The sequence below is a fragment of the Saccopteryx leptura genome, chromosome 4 (genome assembly GCF_036850995.1).
Source record: "Saccopteryx leptura isolate mSacLep1 chromosome 4, mSacLep1_pri_phased_curated, whole genome shotgun sequence".
Taxonomy (NCBI): Eukaryota; Metazoa; Chordata; class Mammalia; order Chiroptera; family Emballonuridae; genus Saccopteryx; species Saccopteryx leptura.
This window is the reverse complement of record NC_089506.1, coordinates 215,525,179-215,544,888: the sequence shown is the minus strand read 5'-3', so window position 1 is coordinate 215,544,888 and position 19,710 is coordinate 215,525,179. Positions and strand designations below refer to the sequence as shown.

At 50.8% G+C, this 19,710-nt stretch overlaps 1 protein-coding gene across 6 annotated transcripts in view; it reads right to left on the bottom strand.

Annotated features, from left to right (window-relative positions):
• The window catches only part of NPRL3 (NPR3 like, GATOR1 complex subunit), a 47,578-nt gene that overhangs the window by 14,567 nt on the left and 13,301 nt on the right, over positions 1-19,710 (bottom strand). For all 6 annotated transcript variants that reach the window (XM_066383083.1, XM_066383084.1, XM_066383088.1 and 3 more), the window contains 4 exons: positions 17,972-18,101; positions 16,615-16,689; positions 8,563-8,716; positions 6,818-6,899 (listed from right to left, as the gene is read on the bottom strand). In XM_066383083.1, coding sequence (XP_066239180.1) covers positions 6,818-6,899; positions 8,563-8,716; positions 16,615-16,689; positions 17,972-18,101 — 441 coding nt within the window. The remainder of the gene's footprint in view (positions 1-6,817; positions 6,900-8,562; positions 8,717-16,614; positions 16,690-17,971; positions 18,102-19,710) is intronic.

Below are 19,710 nucleotides of genomic sequence, written 5' to 3'. Positions count from 1 at the left end.
GCCTCGAAGGCACTGGGAACATCCATGCCACTCCCCCAGGATTTCAATGCCACCTCGGAGTCCTGGCTGCAGGTGACGGGGTCGGGGCTGTGGCTGTGGCTGTGGCTGCAGCTGAGGCTGGAAGGGAAGGTCTGGGCTGCTGGCAGCACAGTCCCGCAGGGTGGAGCCTACGAACAGGTCTGATGAGTGTCATCATTTAGGGAAGAGATGCAGGGTCTTTCCCCAAGGTCCCAGAGGAGGACTCCACTCTTGCCTCCTCCAGAACTGAGTGTTAAACAAGTACATCTAAGCAGATGAAGGATCCCGCAGCCTTGCCCATCCCTGGCTGCAGGTTTCTGCTGGATGAATACCAAACCCTGAGAAACGGCCCAGCCTCTTAAGGAATCAAAGCTCACACCGTGAGGGCTGCCCAGGAGACCCAGTTAGTCGCTCCACTTGATTACAGGAGCAGTATTTATGCTCTCGGTATCCATATACAGAAGAGAAATAAGGCCCTGGTTGGTGGCTCAGTGGACAGAGCATTAGCCCAGCATATGAACATCCTGGGTTCGATTCCTGGTCAAGGTACACAGGAGAAGCGACCATCTGCTTCTCTCCCTGCCCCTCTCCACTTTCTCTCCCTCTTCCCCTCCTGTAGCCAGTGGCTCGATTGTGGCCCCAGGTACTGAGGATGGCTCTGTTGGACTGCACCAGCCTCAGGTGCTAAAAAACAGTTGGCATCCAAGCATCGGCCCCAGTCAGGGCGGCCGGATGGATCCTGGTCAAGGCGCATGTGGAAGCCTGCCTCACTATCCCCTCCTCTCACTTAAAAAAAAGAAGAAGAAAAGCAGCACAGTGAAAACCAGGGGCTGTCGGCAGAATGAAATGCCCAGGCTCCCGTTTCACTTCACACCTGGTCAGAAAGCCTTTCTATTTTTGAGTTATCCTCTTTCATATATGGCTCAGAGTAGCTGTATGAACACCACAGAATCAGAACTAAAGAGACTCCTATCATTTTGAAGGTAGCTGGTTTTGATCCACCCAGGTGCCCAGTGGTGCCGTGTGCAAACTGCCAACGACCAGTCATGTGCTGAGGCTCCGAACACCGGTTCAGGCTCCCGGGATAAAACTTACAGCTCTACATCTGGGGGGCTCTGACTCAGCAGGGTTGGGGAAGCAAGTTGTATGAAACATGAGGAGCTGGAGAGAGCTGCAGGAAAAGGGACAGCAGGAGGGTGCCGGGGTGTGCGTGGTAGGGCAGATGTTCGGGGCTTGGGGCGGGCCTCGTGAAGAGACAACAGCAAGTGCCCGATCTAGGTGCAGGGAAATCAATGAGGCCCAGGTAGCATGTCCACACGTCAGCTGTCCCCGGAGCCCTGCCATACTATCTGGTGTACAGGGGCATGAGGGCCTCTTCTTGGGCCGGGGGGACATGCCCATGTTGATTTCCTGGTTTCCATGTGAATGTTTCTGCACTTCTCCAAGCGTCTGCTCACCTGTCAGAACTCTTCCCCTGGAGAACTCGGCACCAAGGCTGGTGCCTCTGTACAAACAGTGTGGACCCCAGCAGTGTCCCATACAGCCAGCCACAGGCCCCAGAGTCCCTGGAAAGCCCTGAGCGAGTCAGGGGGAGGGGGAATGGCCCTCAAGCTCCCAGAGAAGCCCTGTAAACCCCTCACGTCAAGAGGTGAACTAGGAATTGCACTGAAACCTGGGAAGAGGAGGAAGAGGAAGGTTTGTGCCTGTTGGTAAAGTACAGTTTTAAGACATGAGCCTGACCAGGTTGTGGTGCAGTGGATAGAGCGCTGGACTGGGATGCGGAAGACCCAGGTTTGAAACCCTGAGGTCACTGGCTTGAAGCCCAAAGTCGATGGCTTGAGCCCTAGGTCACTAGCTGAAGCAAGGGGTCACTGCAACTACGAGTTGATGCTTCTCATCTCTCTCCCTTCCTGACTGTCCCTGTCTTTCTTTTTCTCTCAAAAAAAAAGACCTGACTAGCAGAGTAGGGGTTTGGGCCCTCAAAGGTTCCTAGTCCGCTTGTACTTCTCTTTGTAGGGCAGTTAATGGTTTGATCTGGAAGCACTGGGGGGAAAACGCTGCCCCATGTGAGGCTTATCCAGCCCCTCACATGGCTCTGGGCCAGAAGGGGGAGCCAACCCCTGTCTGCGGCGAGAGATAGCCACCCACACCCAGAGCCCGGCCTGACTGCACGAGGCCGAGTGCCGCCTGACACGTGCTCTTATCTTCCCCCACAGCCCAGACAGAAACGTGCACCGCTCAGTCCATCACCCTGACCTTAGCACCTGAGGAAGAACTTCAGTTCCCAGCCTTCGGCTAAAAACTGAAACGTATTTTGGTCACCCTCTTCCCACCCTCGGCCAGAGACCTTCCGAGCCAGCCCTGCACCCTGGTCCCTCTGTTCTCCCGCAGCCAGTGAAATGCTGCCCCCGATCCAAGAGGTCTGGTGGGGCTCCAAAAGGCCCGCCTCGAAATGCCAAACTGAAGTTTCTATGCAGATACACTTTATGGAAATAGAGACGGCATCCCCGGGTACTCGTGGAGATGTCTGCGGACCCCTGTCCACTCTGGGCAGGCCACCGTGCGAGGCGGGGAGGAGCAGCCGCAGACTGCCCACCATCACCACTGCCCAGCCGGCCCTGGACAGGCTGTTGGACCCCCTGCCACAGGCCCGGGTAACTACAGAGAGCCAGTCTACAAACGCTTCTTCACACGACAGAATCCACATCGACGTGACTCTGATTTGCTCTTCCTTTCGACCATGAGTGGATGAGCTGTGCTTCTCCACATGGCGAGCACAAGGGCCACGTTATGGAAAAGTGAAGGGGTGTCCCTGACCTTGTGGGAGACCCAACCTGACAGCCACTCAGATGAGTGGGCTGTTACCACTGAGGGAACCAAGTTCCAAAGGAAGACAAAGGTGCTAGAACAGTGGGGTGGCCTCCCGAGGGGTTCATACTGCCAGCCTATATGCACAGAGCACAGGGCGACCAGGCCATACCATAGCCCTAGTTCCAAAGGAAGACAAAGGTGCTAGAACAGTGGGGTGGCCTCCCGAGGGGCTCATACTACCAGCCTATATGCACAGAGCACAGGGCGACCAGGCCGTACCATAGCCTAGGTTTTAATTAAATCATCAAAGCCAGCCCTGGCCAGTTGGCTCAGCATTTGTGCATCAACTCAGCATGTGGAAGTCCTGGGTTTGATTTCCAGTCAGGGCACACAGGAGAGGCAACCATCTGCTTCTCCCCCCCACCCCCTTCTCTCTCTCTCTCACTCTCTCTCCCCTTCCCACAATAATGGCTCGATTGATTCAAGCATACTGGCCCCAGGTGCTGAGGATGGCTCCTTGAGCCTCCATCTCAGGTACTAAAAATAGCTCAGTAGTGAGCATGGTCCCAGATGGGCAGAGCATCAGCCCCAGACGAGCTTTGCCGGGTGGATCCCAGTCGGGGCGCAAGCAGGAATCTGTCTCTATATCTCCCTTCCTCTCACTTAAAAAAAAACGAAACAAATAAAAAACCCACCAAATCCAGAACAATTCCTTTGAAAAGTTCCACCCCACTCTCCAACATGAAGTCTCCCAGCCTCCTGTCTCCCGCTTCTGCTGTGAGAGAACCTGTCCCAGGGTCTTCAGGAAGTCACTATCTGCGTCCTATGTCACCTCATCAGTAATGGACACTCAGTCTCGCCCTTGGTGGGGGCCGGCCAGGCCAGACCCTGAGGCCAACACCGACCCGGTGGGACACGGTCAGAGGGAAGGCCACAGGCCAGAGAGGCTCCCGAACAGTCACCGAGCCACTGCCGCAGCCAGGCTGGGACGGTACAGAAGTGGATACAACTGCCCATGGCTTCCCTGGGGATGGACCCAGGACCAGTACTGATTAGGGTGGGGTCTGGGAACAGGGTGGGATGGCGGTTCGCCTGGAGGAAGTTCTTTCCTGAGCCGAACAGCAAACCTGAGTTAGAGGAAGGAAGCTAAGTGCTGGATAGGAGATCCTGGGAGCTGTCTTGTCAAAAACCGACTCCTGTCCTTCTTCAAACTGATGCCCACTAGGGGGCACTGGCTGCCTCGGGCTCTGAGCTGCAGCGGTTCCTCAGACACACAACTCAGGATCTCATCCCCCTAGCTGCCCAGTGCGTCCAAACGTAAGAAATCACAGTCCACTCTTTCTTTAGGAATATTAAGTCTGTTTCTGGTTTGATTTTTATTTAAGTCCAGGTTAGCCTGAATTTTGCTGTAGTCTAATCCTCGCTGAGATCACTTCTTGGCCTTTTGGCTAAGATCAAGTCCCAGCTGAGGCATGCAAATGGCCATTCAGATAAGGGGACAGTTTCCCAGGAAGGGGTTTCTGATACCAGTCAACCCAAGACCAGAGAGAAGTTACTCTTTCACTGCAGAGAACATCAATGTGATCACAGGGGATGGAAAGACAGGGGCAGCTTTACAGGCCAAAAATCCCATTCTGGGTCAAGTTCTCCAGAGCAGGAAGGACCAGAAACTAAAGCAACCACTCAGCAAGGACTGTTTCGGGCTGCTGTGATGTTCTCTAACACCCAGAAGCCACACCCAGAGGTCGCCAAAATAAAGACAAAGGAAACACACAAGCTGCCCTCAAAAGGACAACTGTGCCTGACCTGTGGTGGCATGGTGGATGAAGCATTGACTTGGAATGCTGAGATCGCTGGTTCAAAAACCCTGGGCTTGCCCGGTCAAGGCACATACAACGAGCAATCAATGAACGACTAAAGTGAAGCAACTAAGACTTGATGCTTCTTGTTCTCTCCCCTCCTCTCTCTGTAAAATCAATCAATACAATTTAAAAAAAAAAAAAGGACAACTGTTCCTCTTTTATAAAGGCACCTACACCTCCCAACAGAAGAACGAGCCAGGGATCTGCACAGAGAGCTAACAGAACACGGGGTGGTTTAAACATGGGAAGCTATACTGAGTTATCAAGCTGTAGTCATTACACTGGTTAAGACCGAAAAGCTCACGGAGACCCGGTATTGACAGGCATCCCACGTGTTGCCGGCGGGAGTGCAGACGGAGGCACAAACCCACAGAGGAAAAGGCATGTTACCTGTTTGGCCCAGCAGTGCCACTTTTAGACATTTCTGTTGTGCATATGTGGGTACATGTGCAAAATAACACACGCATGCGGATGAGCAGCATGTCCTACAGCCGCCAGAGGTGTAACCAACTAAATGCCCAACGGAGGGGCTAGCTAACATACGGCAAAAAAAATCAATGAACTAAAGTGCCACAACTACCAGTTGATGCTTCTCATCTCTCTCCCTTCTGTCTGTCTGTCTGTCCTTCCTCCTCTCTCTCTCGCTGCAAAGAAAAGAAAAAGAGAAGAGAACAAGAAAAAGTCTTCATTTACCAGGACAGGCAGAAGTCTAAGCACGTGCTGAACGAAGCAGGGCGGGCTGACTAAGTGCGCACGTGCTGGCGCTGGGTGCAAGGGAGGCGGGGCACTCGCCCGCACACGCTGAGGAAAGAGGCCGGACCCGCAGCAGGGCAGGCTGACTGAGTGCGCACGTGCTGGCGCTGGGTGAAAGGAGGCGGGGCCCTTGCCCGCACACGCTGAGGAAGGAGGCCGGACCCGCAGCCGCTCGCCGGGGCTCATCCTGCCCCCAGGATGAGCACCTGGTGGCAGTGCCGTGGAAGAAAAACTCAACACTATTTTTCAGACTTGAATATGTGACCTTTTCAAAAGCTCAAGTTAAAAAGAAGTTTATCAAAATGTTTACAGTGGTTATCACTGGGTATAATGTTATAGATGACATTTATTTTCTTTATGCTTTTCTGTATTTCCTAAATGTCTATGTTAGTAAAATCTGGGGAAAAAAATTAAGAAACATTAACATAAAAAAGGGAAAGGATCCTGGCCAAACCAACTCTGGGCTTAGACGACACGTGGTGTCGCTGGCCACAGCTGTCAGATCAGGGCCATCGCAGTGGGGAGAAGGCCAGGAGGCAGCACTGAGCGGCATGCACTCACGAAGAGAACGAGGGAAAGTGAGAGAGGGATGGAGGGAGGAAGAGAAGGCAGATGGACCAGAGGCACTGGGAGGCCTGCACGTACACGCCGCCTGGCCGGGGCCGTGTGGTACCCTCTGCTGTGAGTGATGACCCCGAGGAGCCAACGGGCCAGGCAGGGCAGAGAAGGCAAAACTGCCAGGTGGGCTGTCACTTGGGTACCTGCGCCCACCAAATCCTCAGTCTCCCCACTGCAGACCCAGGGCCAGGGAGTGGTGGTCAGTGCCACAAGCACCTCCTTTAAAAAGAAAGTAAGTTCTTAAAAGCTTGTCCACATTTAAGAGAGTAGATGCTGAGCCACAAATATAATCAGAACAACCGTGAGGTTTCCACTGTGTCTCCAACACCTGCTGCACTCATACGCTTAGTGTCTCAAACCCACAAGTCCCCCCCTGGCAGGAGGAACAGGGCCAACCCCAGCTCCGTCCTCTGAGCCCATTTCCTCCAGGGTGAAAGGGTGACAATGACACCTACCTAAGGAAGGCAGACCCAGAACTTGGCACTGTGTAATGCTCAGTACAATCACCTTGCATTTGAGGACACAAAAGCACTTTCACGCTCACACGCATAATTGAGGTTCATTTTCTAGTTTAAGAGAAGTCTGCTCCAGGGGGCACACATCAGAGGGGTCGGACTGCCAGCCCTCTCTCGGCCCATTGCAGCAGCAGCACAAGAGAACAGCGCCCAGCAGAGGGAGTCCCATCTTCAGACACCACTCAGGCAACAGAGCCCACGGGAAGGAAGTGCATGGAGCGTGTGCTCCCGCCTTCTCACCTGTCGTAGGCTTCCTTGAGGTCCCTGGCCAGCTTGCACTTGGGCAGGATGTGATGGAACGGGGACTGAGGACCATCATTTGCTGTAAGAATTGCAACACAGAAGCATTTAGAATCTCCAAAGCAAGAAAACCTGCATGGACTAGAATAGAAAATACCTTTAAAAACAAGTTTAACTTAAAAAGAATTTTAAGTAACTTCAAATCGAATGTCAGGATATTCACAACTGCTTCTTACAATTTTTTTTTTTTTTTTTTTTTTGCGAGGGGGGGAGACAGACAGGGACAAACAGGTAGGGAGAGAGATAGGAAGCATCAATTCTTTGTTGTGGCACCTTAGTTGTTCATTGATTGTTTTCTCATATGTGCCTTGACCAGGGGGCCTCCAGCTGAGCCAGTGACCCCTTGCTCAAGCCAGCAACCTTGCGCTTTAAGCCAGTGCGACCTTTAGGCTCAAGCCAGCAACCATGGGTCATGTTGATGATCCCACGCTCAAGCCGGCAAGCCTGTGCTCAAGCCAGCGACCTCAGGGTTTCAAACCTGGGTCCTCAGAGTCCCAGGATGACACTATCCACTATGCCACCATCGGTCAGGCCTAAATTAAATTCCTGTGATAAAGTCACAGACTCTAAAGAAAATGTTTTAAAAAATAAAACTTCATTATTAATTGATACATAAGTGGCTAACACAGAAACAAACTTTGACAGCAAATTGTCAAACATAAAAAATTTTTACTGAAAATGCACCTGGCCTGACCAGGCGGTGGTGTAGGGGATGGAGCGCTGGACCGGGATGTGGAGGACCCAGGTTCAGGACCCCGAGGTCGCCAGCTGGAGCGCGGGCTCATCTGGTTTGAGCGAGGCTCACCAGCTTGAGCCCGGGGTCGCTGGCTCGAGTGGGCAGTCACTTGGTCGGTTGTAGCCCCCCAGTCAGGGCACGTATTCGGGAGATCAATCAATGAACTAAGGAACTGCAATGAAGAATTGATGTTTCTCATCTCTCTCCCTTCCTGTATGTCTGTCCCTATCTATCCCTCTCTCTGACTCTCTCTGCCACTGCCACAAAAAAAAAAAAAAGAAAGAAAGAAAATGCCCCTGAGTGAGGGAGTTCATGTGATCAGTGGGTGTACTTATTGCTAAAGGAGCCTGGGTTCCCCTTCAGATGTGTGCCTAGCCTTCTCTTCTGTTTCAGAGGTGCTCACCTGAGCAGATGGAGGTGGTTTATTACAGGTGGGTGTCTCTCTGAGCTCTGGAATGTTGATGGTATGCCAAAATCCACATGGTAATGTACCAGTGATAATTATTTTTAATAATTTGCCAGTTGATAACTCCATTACGTCCTCCTTTAATATAGTTGAAAGCAAAGAACTGGAAAGCACCCCTTTGCCAGCCCGATATTCCCGCTGTCCCCACCCCCCGCCGGCATGTCCTCTGCCCAGGGAAGCAGGTCAGCAGCACCACGGCCAGCAGGTGGCAGGGCCAGACCCGCAGGAAGAGCCATCATGCAGCATTTGTGGGCGAGGAGAACGTTTCAGGTTAAGAAATCAATTTTAGCACATCAGTTCAAGAAAGGGGGTCTACAGCTACACGCCCAGGGAGTCTTCCCTGCTCCCGGGCATGCTCAGCGCGGAGTGAAGATCACGGAACCTCCGAGTACCTCCGTTTCCCAGAATGCAACACCGGGTCAGCGTCCGGCCGGGAAACGCGGCTTGCGTGGCGCTGGGACGGGAGCGACCTCGCGCACTCACCGTCGGCCATGGCGGACACCTCGTCCTGCAGCGCGAGGATGAGCTTGGCCTCCCGGGTGAGGTACTGGCAGCGGCGCTCCTCGTGCTGCAGCACCGTGGCGATGCGGCGGGACAGGTTGTGCAGGCAGCTGATCACCGAGGGGTCGGCGTTGGCCTGCGGGAGAGGCCACGCACGGTCAGACGCAACGTACGCACCCGGGGGGTACACACATACACACACAGCGCGAAACCTCACACCATAAAGGACCCTCCTCGATTCCCGTTTCCGGTGCCACTGCTGCCCCCAATTTCCTGTGTCCCTCGAGGGCTGCCCACAAATGCCAACCCGCTCAGCATCCTATCTTGGGGACAGCTGCCTGAATGGCAGCACAGAGACGCTCTGCGGGGTCAGCCAGCGTGGGGTGGGGACCCAGACGTTTCTAACAGGTAGAGAGAGGCTCCCATGCCGCAGGGCCTGCCATCCACCCTGGGCCTGGCAGAGGCAGCCAGTGGGGCAGTGGAAGGGCAGGTCTTTGCACCCACCTGCTGTTTGACCCTGGGTCACAGGCTCCCATCTGAGAAGGGACAACAGTGGCACCTCCCTCACCCATTAGTCAGAAATGTCAAGTGCTCAGAACAGAGCCTGTCCAGAGCAAACACCCAGACAGTGCCTGTGGTCACCAGTGTCCTGCTGAAGGCTGGGGGACCGGACTGCTATGTGAGAATGCAGTTTCACGGCCCCTATTACAACAGGGACATACACAGCATAATAGACAGACACCAGGCTAACTGCCCACTGAATATTTCCTGTCCTCAAGATTAAGCAGCTCTTCCCAGCAGAAATAACCCTGGCTAAGAGGGGAAGCCAGCAGGCTCCAGCCGCCCCTCCCCTGAGCTCCCTCCATCCTCCATGCCCGTGTTAACTCGGAAACTATCAGGGGCCGCAGTCGGGCAGGGCCCAGGGCGGAGCAGGTGGCTGTGAAGATGCCCCTTGGAGCAGATAGGCGGCCAACCATGACTCAGTGCTTCAGGAGGCCCGCAGGGCAACTGAGTCATCCCAGGGGCGGAGGTGGGAGAAGGAAGAGGGACAAGTGGTGCCGCTGATTAGAGCCCCTTGTGCTGCCTCCCTCTCTAGTTTATCTGCCAGGCAGGGCCCTGCCCACAGTGTCCATCGTAAACACCCCCATCACCTGCAGCTGGAGAGGTTTCCTAAACTCCTAGCAGACCTCATGTTCACAAACAGAACTCAGGCCTGGCAGCATTCCTGCGCTCCCACGCCATGTCCACCACTGGGCGGCAGCCCTGCCCCTTCGTGTCAAGGGCATCCCCTCAACAGTGCTCCCTGCAAGATTACAAAACTGCAGGGTCTCGGTTATAGAGCACAATTGTCTCAAAACAAAAACACTTAAGGGAAGAATCTGCATAAAAACCCTCCCACAGCAGAGCTGAGGCAGGAGACTGATCCTGGGCATTACTGGTCCCTTGAAGAAGTAATCGAGTCGCACCTGAGAACCTGACCCTCTGCTAGAGGTCCGGCTGGCTGGGCATGACAGTGTCAGATGCGCAGGGCCTGTCTGTTCCACATTCCCGACAGGCAAGGTGGCGTTTACCCAGGCCAGGCCCAGCGACAGCATGGACGGAGTGTGCCAGGGTGTCCTGCTCGGCTGCACAGGCAGGCACTGTTCGAGGTGCCTGCTGAGCCTGAGGCCATGTGGCCACACTGAGAGTAACCACCTAGGACATGCCAGCCCTGAGTGGGAGCTCTTAGAAATGCCACACTTTCCCCATATGTGATGTGAGGCAGCATGAAGTTTAGGGCATCACCTGTGAGGCTTTCTTGTCCCTAAAACTTGTACCCAAATGTCATCAGGCCTTCAGAGCTAACATCTCATTTGCAGGAAATACAGGGGCAGAGAGCAAGTCTGACAAAGGCAGGACAGAGGCCTAGACTGGCCGAGATCTAGAGACAGCACAACAGGCTGCGAGGGCTGGTTTCCATCCCGGTTCAGACGAGCCAACTGGACCAAATGTTGTGGCAACTGGGAAAGTTTCAACGAACCATGTACTACTTGATACCAACTTGTAGTGGATTTTCCCTGGTCTGAAAAGGGTGTTCTGGTATAAAATCAATGTCTACGTTTTCACAGCGATGCCTTCTGAAGTACGTAGGAATGCACAGACACGAGGTCTGGCTTGTTCTGAAATACCTGAGCAACAAGGCGGGGGGGGGGGGGGGGGAGTAAATGCAGCCAGGGTGCAAAGGCACTAGCTGTGGGATCGGAGAGGCCGGCGTAGAGGTTTATCAACCTAACAGCACTAGTTTGGGGTTTGTTTAAAATAAAAATTAAAAAAAAAAGTACACATTTTTATATGGCTACTGAAAAGAAAAAAAAGTTGTCTATCCTAAAATACCAACTCTTGACATTATTTAAACTTCCTCCCACTCTTCAACGTAATGGCGCGGACTATGTGAAGTCCTACGCTATCTCGGTGCCTGCTTTTACCTGGCGGTAATCTACATTCCTCCAGGTCCTGGTATGGTCCCGTTCTCTTCTGTCACGGCCACAGAAAGGCCAGGGTACAATAACCACCACCTTTTCCCATCATTCCTCAACTACTGGACACCAGAACTATTTCCAGCCTAATTACCATTATAAAGATCTTTACACAACTTTAAACTAGGTTTGTTTTCTTGACTGCTGCACATGCTATCACAGGCCGCCCAGGAGGAGGGCCTGCCTGCAGCATCTGGGGCGGGGCTGCAGCTGCTCCTCTCGGCCCCGCCCACAGCGGCTATCAGGGCCGACAGGCGGACAGGATTCATCATGTGTTTTTCTCTAATTTACTGATTTTACAGACGAGAGGGGGAGCGAGAAGTATCGACTCATAGTTGCTTCACTTTAGTTGGTCATCGTTGCTTGTTGCTTCTCATATGCGCTTTGACCGGGCAAGCTCAGGGTTTCGAAACCGTGACCTCGGCATTCCAGCTCTGCGCTTTAATCACTGCGCCACCGCAGGCCAGGCCGAGCAAAGAAACGTGTGCGTGTGTTAACCTGTGTACATGCACACATCTACAAATGTCTCTGTACCCATCTATATCCATAGTAAGCTAATCACAAGTTTACACTGATGTCTCCAGCACTAACTTATGAACAAATGGATTACTCGAGCCACATTCTCACTTATCTATAAACTCCCACTCCCAACAGTAAGAAACCTGGCTTACATCTTCTGCCATCTGTTTCTTTTTAATTTTTTAAAAATATATTCATTGATTTTAGAGAAAAGAAGAGGGAAAGAGACAAGAACATCAATCTGTCCTTGTTTGTGCCCTCACCAGGGATCGAACCGGCAACCTCCATGCATTGGTACGATGCTCTAACCAAGCAGGCCACGGGGCCAGAGCCATCTGTTCAGGTAAGTGTTCAGTTCCAGTGTATGTACCTGCTAACCTGCATCCCGACGGGAAACGCCCTCATCAGCTGGTATATACTATTGTGCAGTTTCTTTTACTTTGTTTTCCCAGCTCTACTCCTTTCCAAATTCACTTATGTTAGCATCTTTTCTCTCCACCCCTGTAGAGTTGTTTCAGAGATTTGTAATGGACTTAGATTGTTTTGTCACATTCTGCATTTCATCATGGAATTCCCGACTTCCTAAAGGGATCTTTTAACCTTGTATACACATTACAGTTCATTCTTTGTGATACAAAGTTCAGTGAGTTTTGACAAATGCTTACTGTCTGCCTGGCCTGTGGTGACGCAGGGGATAGAGCATCAACCTGGAATGCTGAGGTCGTGGGTTCAAAACCCTGGGCTTCCCTGGTCAAGACACATACAACAAGCAAGCTATGAACAACTAAAGTGAAACAACTATGAGTTGATCTTTATTGCTCCCCTCCCCCTGTAAAATCTGTAAATAAAATCTTTTTTAAAAAAATGCTTACAATCCTATACCCACCTATGGTATCATACAGAACAGTCTGACCCCCCTAAAAAGTCCTGTGTTTCACCTACTCAACCCCCTTTCTCCTCCCAAATTCCTCATAACCGCTGATTCTTTTATTCTCCAGTTTGTCTTCTGGATGTCAAATAATTAGAATCAAATAGTATGTAGCCTTTCAGACTGCCTTCACTTAGAAATATGCACCTAATTTTCACCTATGTCATTTCATGAGTTGCTAGATGGCTTATTTGTTATGACTAAACAATTTCCCACTGTAGGGACGTACCATCATTTGTTTAGACATTCACCTACGGAAGGATGTCCTGACTGCTTTCAGTTTTGGGTATTATGAAGAAAGCCATTATAACATTCCACACAGGCTTATGTGTGCACACAAGTCTTGAAATCAGTTGGATGAATACTTAGGAACACACTGAGTGCATCCTCTAGTAAGACTTTATTTAGCTTTATAAGAAGCTGACAAACTGAATGTAGTAACACTCAGAATTATGCCCGCAATGCACAGAGGTCCTGTTGCTGTATATTATTACCAGGAACTGGCATTTTCTCTCTTAACTGTCTTTGAGCCAATGTGTTCCTCTTCCTGCTTTTTCTTTCCTTGCAATGACTATGTTAAACTGGATTTTTGTTCTGTTATTTGTGTATTTTCTTTTTTAAAAACTAAATTTGCCTGACCAGGTGGTGGCGCAGTGGATAGAGCGTAGGACTGGGATGTGGAGGACCCAGGTTCGAGACCCTGAGGTCGCCAGCTTGAGCACAGGCTCTTCGGGTTTGAGCAAAGCTCACCAGCTTGAGCCCAAGGCTGCTGGCTTGAGGAAGGGGTCACTCAGTCTGCTGTAGCCCTCCCCTGGACAAGGCACATATGAGAAATCACTCAATGAACAACTAAGGAGCTGCAATGAAGAATTGATGTTTCTCATCTCTCTCCCTTCCTGTCTGTCTGTGCCTCTCTCTGACTCTCTCTGTCTCTGCCACAAAAACAAAAACAAAAACCAAAAAAACCTAAATTTATTTGCATGACACCGGTCAATAGGGTCATATAGGGTTCAGGTGTACATTTCTATGACATCTGTGTGCCCACCACCCAAAGTCAAATCATCTCCCACCACCACATATTCAGCCCCCTGTACCCTCTCCTCCCCTCACCCCTTCCCTCTGGTGAGCCTTCCCTCTGCTGTGTGTCCACGAGTTTCTGTTTTATAGCCCACATGAGTGAAATCATATGGCTCTTGGTCTTTTCTGACTGACTTATTTCGCTTAGCAGAATATTCTCAAGGTCCACCCATGTTGTCAGAAATGACAGGATGTCCTCATTTCTTATGGCTGAGTAGTGTTCCACAGTACACATGTACCACACCTTTGTCCAGTCCTGTCAAAGGACATTGGTTCTCTCCACGTCTTGGTCACTGTGAAGAATGCTGCAATGAACATAGGGGCGCATATATCTTTGTGAATAAATGTTTTTGAGTTTTTCGGGAAGATACCCAGAAGAGGGATTGCTGGGTCATATGGTAACTCTTCTTAATTTTTTGAGGAACCACCCTACTGTTTCCATAGTGGCCGTGTCAGTTTACATTCCGACCAGCAGCAAGTGGGAGGTCTCTTTCCCTCCAACCTCTCCAACGCTTGTTATCACCTGTCTTATTGACAACACCCATTCTAACAGCTATGAGGTGGTCTGTCATAGTTTTTGTTCGTTTTTCACTTAATTTGAGTTCCCTTTGTGGATGTTTTTGTATTATGTAATTAGATGATACAAGGATATTGTGAAGCTGCAAATACGGAAGGAAGTGTACAATGTAGGAAGAGATCTTGGAACCTCGTGCCCCCACCATTAACAAGTCATTTTATTCTACTTGGTAGTTCCTTATTATCAACAAGTTACGCCAGTTTTAAAAATTTAGCTTCTAAGATTTTTTTAATTTATTTATTCATTTTAGAGAAGAGAGAATGGGGGAAGGAACAAGAAATTTCAACTCCCCTATGTGCCTCGACCAGGCAAGCCCAGGGTTCTAAACCGGTGACCTCAGTGTTCCAGGTCAATGATTTATCCACTGAGCCACCACAGGTCAGGCACACTTAGCTTCATTCTAATGGAGTTTTTTCTCTAGCATTATCTTGATTTTGAACCATTCACAGTGAGACCTATTGTCTCCACACCAAAAAAGCCACCACAGGAAAAAAACAACACCTTGAGCCTTAGAATGGCATTTTACAGGTTCTCTTCATACTCAGTCTCGTTTCCGCTACTCTGAAGGTTTGCAGAGCACATCCTGTTCCTTGCCACTGAAATCCAGTCATTTTCTCGCTCATATTTCTGCAGCACAAAAGCCATCGCACAGATCACGCGCCCAACCAGAAAGAACTACTAGGTTCTTTGGTGAAAACCGATACTGGGACATTTCAGAGGAATGCCATTATTTAACAGCCACTGGTAGCCTGACCTGTGGTGGCGCAGTGGATAGAGCGCTGACCTGGGATGCTGAGGTCACCGGTTCAAAACCCTGGGCTTGCCCAGTCAAGGGACATATGAAAAGCAACTAAGTTGATGCTTCCCGCTCCTCCCCACTTCTCTATCTCTCTCCTCTCTCTAAAACTCAATAAAATCTTTTAAAAAGTAAATAAATAAATGTCACTGAATATAAATTTCATAGGTATTCCAAAGTTTCTTCATAATAAAAGCCAGTATTTTTTTTTTTAGATTTTATTTTTGGAGAGAGGGGGGAAAGAGAGAGAGAAAGAGAGGGAGAGGGAGAAAGAGGGGGAGAAGCAAGAAGCATCTACTCGTAGTAGTTGCTTCCTGTATGTGCCTTGACCGGGCAAGCCCAGGGATTTGAAGGTATAAGCCAGTCTTTACCCAGGGGTGCTTTCCATGTTTATTTGCATTCCTTATATTTTGACAGCTTTACTGAAAAGGAATTACCTGAAACAAATAAAAGCACAACTTTAGTCTGACCAGTGGAGCTGCAGTGGATAGAGTTTTGACCTAGAACACTGAGGTCGCAGGTTCAAAACCCCGAGGTTGCTGGCTTGAGCACAGGCTCACCAGCTTGAGTGCAGATCTCGTGGTCACTGGCTTGAGCCTAGAGGTCACTGGCTCGAGCAAGGGGTCACTGGTTTGGCTGGAGCTCTCCAGTCAAAGCACAAATGAGAAGCAACCAATGAATAACTCAAGTGATGCAGTTATGAGTTGATGCTTCTCATCTCTCTCTACCTTCCTCTCTTTCTCTTTTTCTGTCTCTCTCTTGCTAACAATAACAACCAAAAAAACCCCACAAAAACCCCATAACTTCAGACAACACTGAGAACTGCTTTATGAACAATCAGGCTTAATTATTTGAACAATGGAAAATAACAAGTGTTATCAGGATGTAAAGAAATGAGACCCCTCGAACATTGCTGATGGGAATGTATAAATAGAATGGTGCAGCCACAGTGAAGAGCAGTCTGGTTAAACAAAGAGTTACCATATAACCCAGCAATCCCACTCCTAGTATGTGCCCAAGGAAACGAAAACATGTGTCCACACAAAAATTTGTACAGAAATGTCTTTAATAGCATTGTTCATAATAGCCAAAAGGTAAAAACAGCCCAAATATTCATCAACAATGATTAGATAAGTGGTATATCCATACAATGGAATATAATTTGACCATAAAAAGGGATAAAGTAGTGATCCATATATAAGGAGATAATCTCAGAATCACTGTGCTCGGTGAAAGAAACCAGACACCAAAGGTCACATCTGTAGGGTTCATTTCACAGAGAAAGAAAACAGACTGGTGGTTTCTAAGGACTGGGAAGGGGCGGGGGAGAGAAAGGTGAATAATTAGTCCCCTTTAGGGCATTCTGAAACTATTAGTAGTGACGGTTACAAAACAGTGTTCCTAGATGCCACCAAACTACACTTTAAAATGGTTAACATGGTAAATTTTACTTTATGTGTATTTTATTATTTTAAAAGAGGAAAGCAGTGGGAGTAGACCAGTGCCCGTCCACTGAGTCTGAGCTGTCAGTGACACAGCCTCCGGAGATGAGCTGCAGGTACTCCCCTGCCCCCCCTCCCTGACCGGCCCGCGCCCGTCAGCCACTTGCACAAGCACTCACCCTCAGAGCGAACACCACATTGAAAAGAATCATGGTGGGCGCTTCCCTCTTCGGGGACGGGTCTGTTTTGGAAACCTGTAAAAGAGGCATGATTCTAATGAATGAGAGCCACCACTTCCCAAGAAGGGCTGATTAGAGCTATTCTACTTCAGGCATGGGAGAAGGTTCCAGAATAGCAGAACCAGAAGAAAACAGAAGCCCAGCGTCTTGGAAAAGTGATCAGTGCCTTTGCATGAGCTAGTGGTGGCTGCATGGACAGATGAGTCACCACTTAGATAAGAATAGGTCGGTGCTATGACCCAAAGTGACGAGGCCGTCCCAGTCACTAGAAGTGAGCTGAAGTGCCCAGAGGACAAGATAAGATGGAGTGTTCTCTGCCCAGACTCCCACCTCTGCCATCCCCAGTGTCCACCTGAGTTCCTCAGGCTGTCTCTGCCAGGCATGACGAGAACTCAGGATGACCTGGGATAGAACGACGCTCAGAGGCAGCAGAGAGGAGGCTGCCGCTCCGGCATCCAGCCAACCCATCACAGACACCAAGCTGATTACAAGTGTCACCACCAGGGGGCATAAGAGGCCAGGACCCCAGCTCTCCCTGACCCATCCCACTGACTCATCACCACCCTGTCACTCCAGTTTTGTGCACTTCTGACTGCTGGCAGGCTGCCATGTCTACCCTCCATCACCCACAGGTCCCAGTTAGGGACTAATCCCCGCCCGCGGTGGTTTCAGTGAGGAGGGAGGGTGTGTCCGGGGCCTCCTGTTTTGGCACCCCCAACCACCCCAGAAGCTCCTTCCATGTGCTCAGGCATGGAGATCTGAGGACCACATCACAGACCCTCATCTTTCTGGATCATATAAATGGAGCTAAATCTTACACTGTCAAATCAAACCCCTTCCGAATCTGACTGATGCTGTCGCTGATTCTGCCTGTGTGAGAAGGACTGACTGGCAGGTTCTGGTGTGCAAATTCCCTCGGGTCACCGTACATGCGATCTTCTTGAAGCTCCCCAGTACTGCAGCGTTTCCTTCATCAGAGAATGCATGCACAGGGTTCAGCACCACAGTAAGAGCGAAATTCATAGTCATATTGGCTATAATATGACTTAACAGGAAGAAGTGCTTACACCACTTCACAAAAGCTAGGGGCAGGCACTGAAACTCTGGGGGTAAGGATGCCCGTCTCTTTCTCTGAGGGACCTCGGGGCCTAAGACAACGTGCAGCTGACAGCAAGGAGCCCATGGAGCCTGCTGCACAGTGGCGGCCTTTCCCACAGCCTGTGTCAGTTCCGAGGGCCCAGACCAGGGTGAGCCAGGCCTGCCCAGGGAGGGCCCGTCTGCCCAGGGGGGCCCTTACCTGCCCCAGCGCATGCTGCAGGAGCGTCGGGTGCCCAACAAAACGCACGTTATCAATCTTCAGTTCAAATTTTTGGCCACACATTTCAGACTTGGTTGCCAAAATTGTTGCCAGAATGACATCTGAAAACCTTAAAATTAAAAAGAAGTAGAGTGGAAATAAGTAAACAAGTGTCACGGCCCCAGACCCTTGCCCTAAGAGGAGAAGGATCTCAGCATATGGTCGCTTTGTGCACGAAGTGGCTGGGCCCCACTGATGACCTGAAAGCTTCTATCAGTTGCCTTCTGAAGCAATCCCCAAGATTCAAGACACAAAATCACCAAAATTACAAGGTCAAAGGCATGAGAAGCATAGACTGAAGGCACATGCTGTCAATTTTGGGCATGCTCTTTGAAATTCAGGAGAGAAACAAGTTGCAGTTTGCTTTTAAAGGGAGGAACAGCTGAAGCTTGGCGCTGCCCTGAGGAGCTAGCTGCTCATTAAGGCTCGCAGGTGTGGGGTGGGGGCTCCACCACCAGGCCCAGGTTTACCGGGCTGTACCCCTTGACTCCCAGGAACCCCCAAGCCCTCGTGCTGTGTAAAGGGCCAGGGTACAGCACTGACTGCAGCTTGCTCATTACCTTCCTCAGCACAGCTGCCTGGCTCTCCCTATCCTGAACATTCCAACCTTCCAGTTTTTATCAGGAGAAACTTTTAAGATGTGTACGTGCAGATCGACTGGTATATGAACACAGGATGCACAGGGCTGGGCACCGCGGAGTGGGCACGACTGTGGAGCAGGTGAGCACGGACTCGGACACAAGTCCACCCTCTGCAAGGTGCACCTGTGCACTTACATTTTCTTACTGGCAACCCTGTTCCTTCCTGCGGTGGTGGTGGTGGTGGGGGGGTGTCCAGATAAGGGAGTCACCACAGGGAGGAGAGTGCTGGAGGGTGCGGTGCGGACTCTTATCTCCAAGCCCAGGCCTGGAGAGGGGCCTCCGCTTTAGAAACACTGACGCACCAAGTCTGAGCTGGAGCCAGAAGAGAGCCCAGCCCTGTGCTCACCTCTCCAGCTGAGGGAGGCATTTCTAGCATCCAGGTTGGGAGGGCACATTGTGTTGGGGGAAGTGGCTCCAGCTCCCCGTGGGCCATGCTCTGCCCCTGGGCAGAGAGAGCCCAACCGTCCTACAAGCTACTGAGGACAGACACTCCAGCGTGTGTCCTGGGCCTCTGCTGTGAACTACAGCGAATCAGGCACCATCCACATGCTTTCTCCTGGAGGATGTGGGAGGAGGGGGCAACTAACACCACAGCTCTCCACTCTCTAAAGAGAAAAGATGGCCTGCACGGGCGACTGGGGTGGCGCAGCTGAGAGAGCATCCCCCTGGGACGCTGAGGTCCCGGGTTTGAAACCTCTTGGGTGCGGGCTCATTCAGCTCGAGTGCAGGGTCGCCGACTTGAGTGTGGGATCACAGAGATGACCCCATGGTCGCTGGCTTGAGCAAAGGGCCGCTGGCTTGGCTGGAGCCCGCTGGTCAAGGCATGTAAGAAAAGCAATCAATGAACAATTAAAGTGACACAACTACAAGTTGATGCTTCTCATCTTTCTCCCTTCCTGTTTCTCTTTCTCAGAAAAAAAAAAAAAGACAGTCTGGTGTCTGCTACAAACTGCTGCTTCAGCTCAACTCTGAAATAACAAGTGACTCTGGGATAAAAGGACCCAGGAAGGGGCCGTTTGCTCTGGGCTCCTTACACAT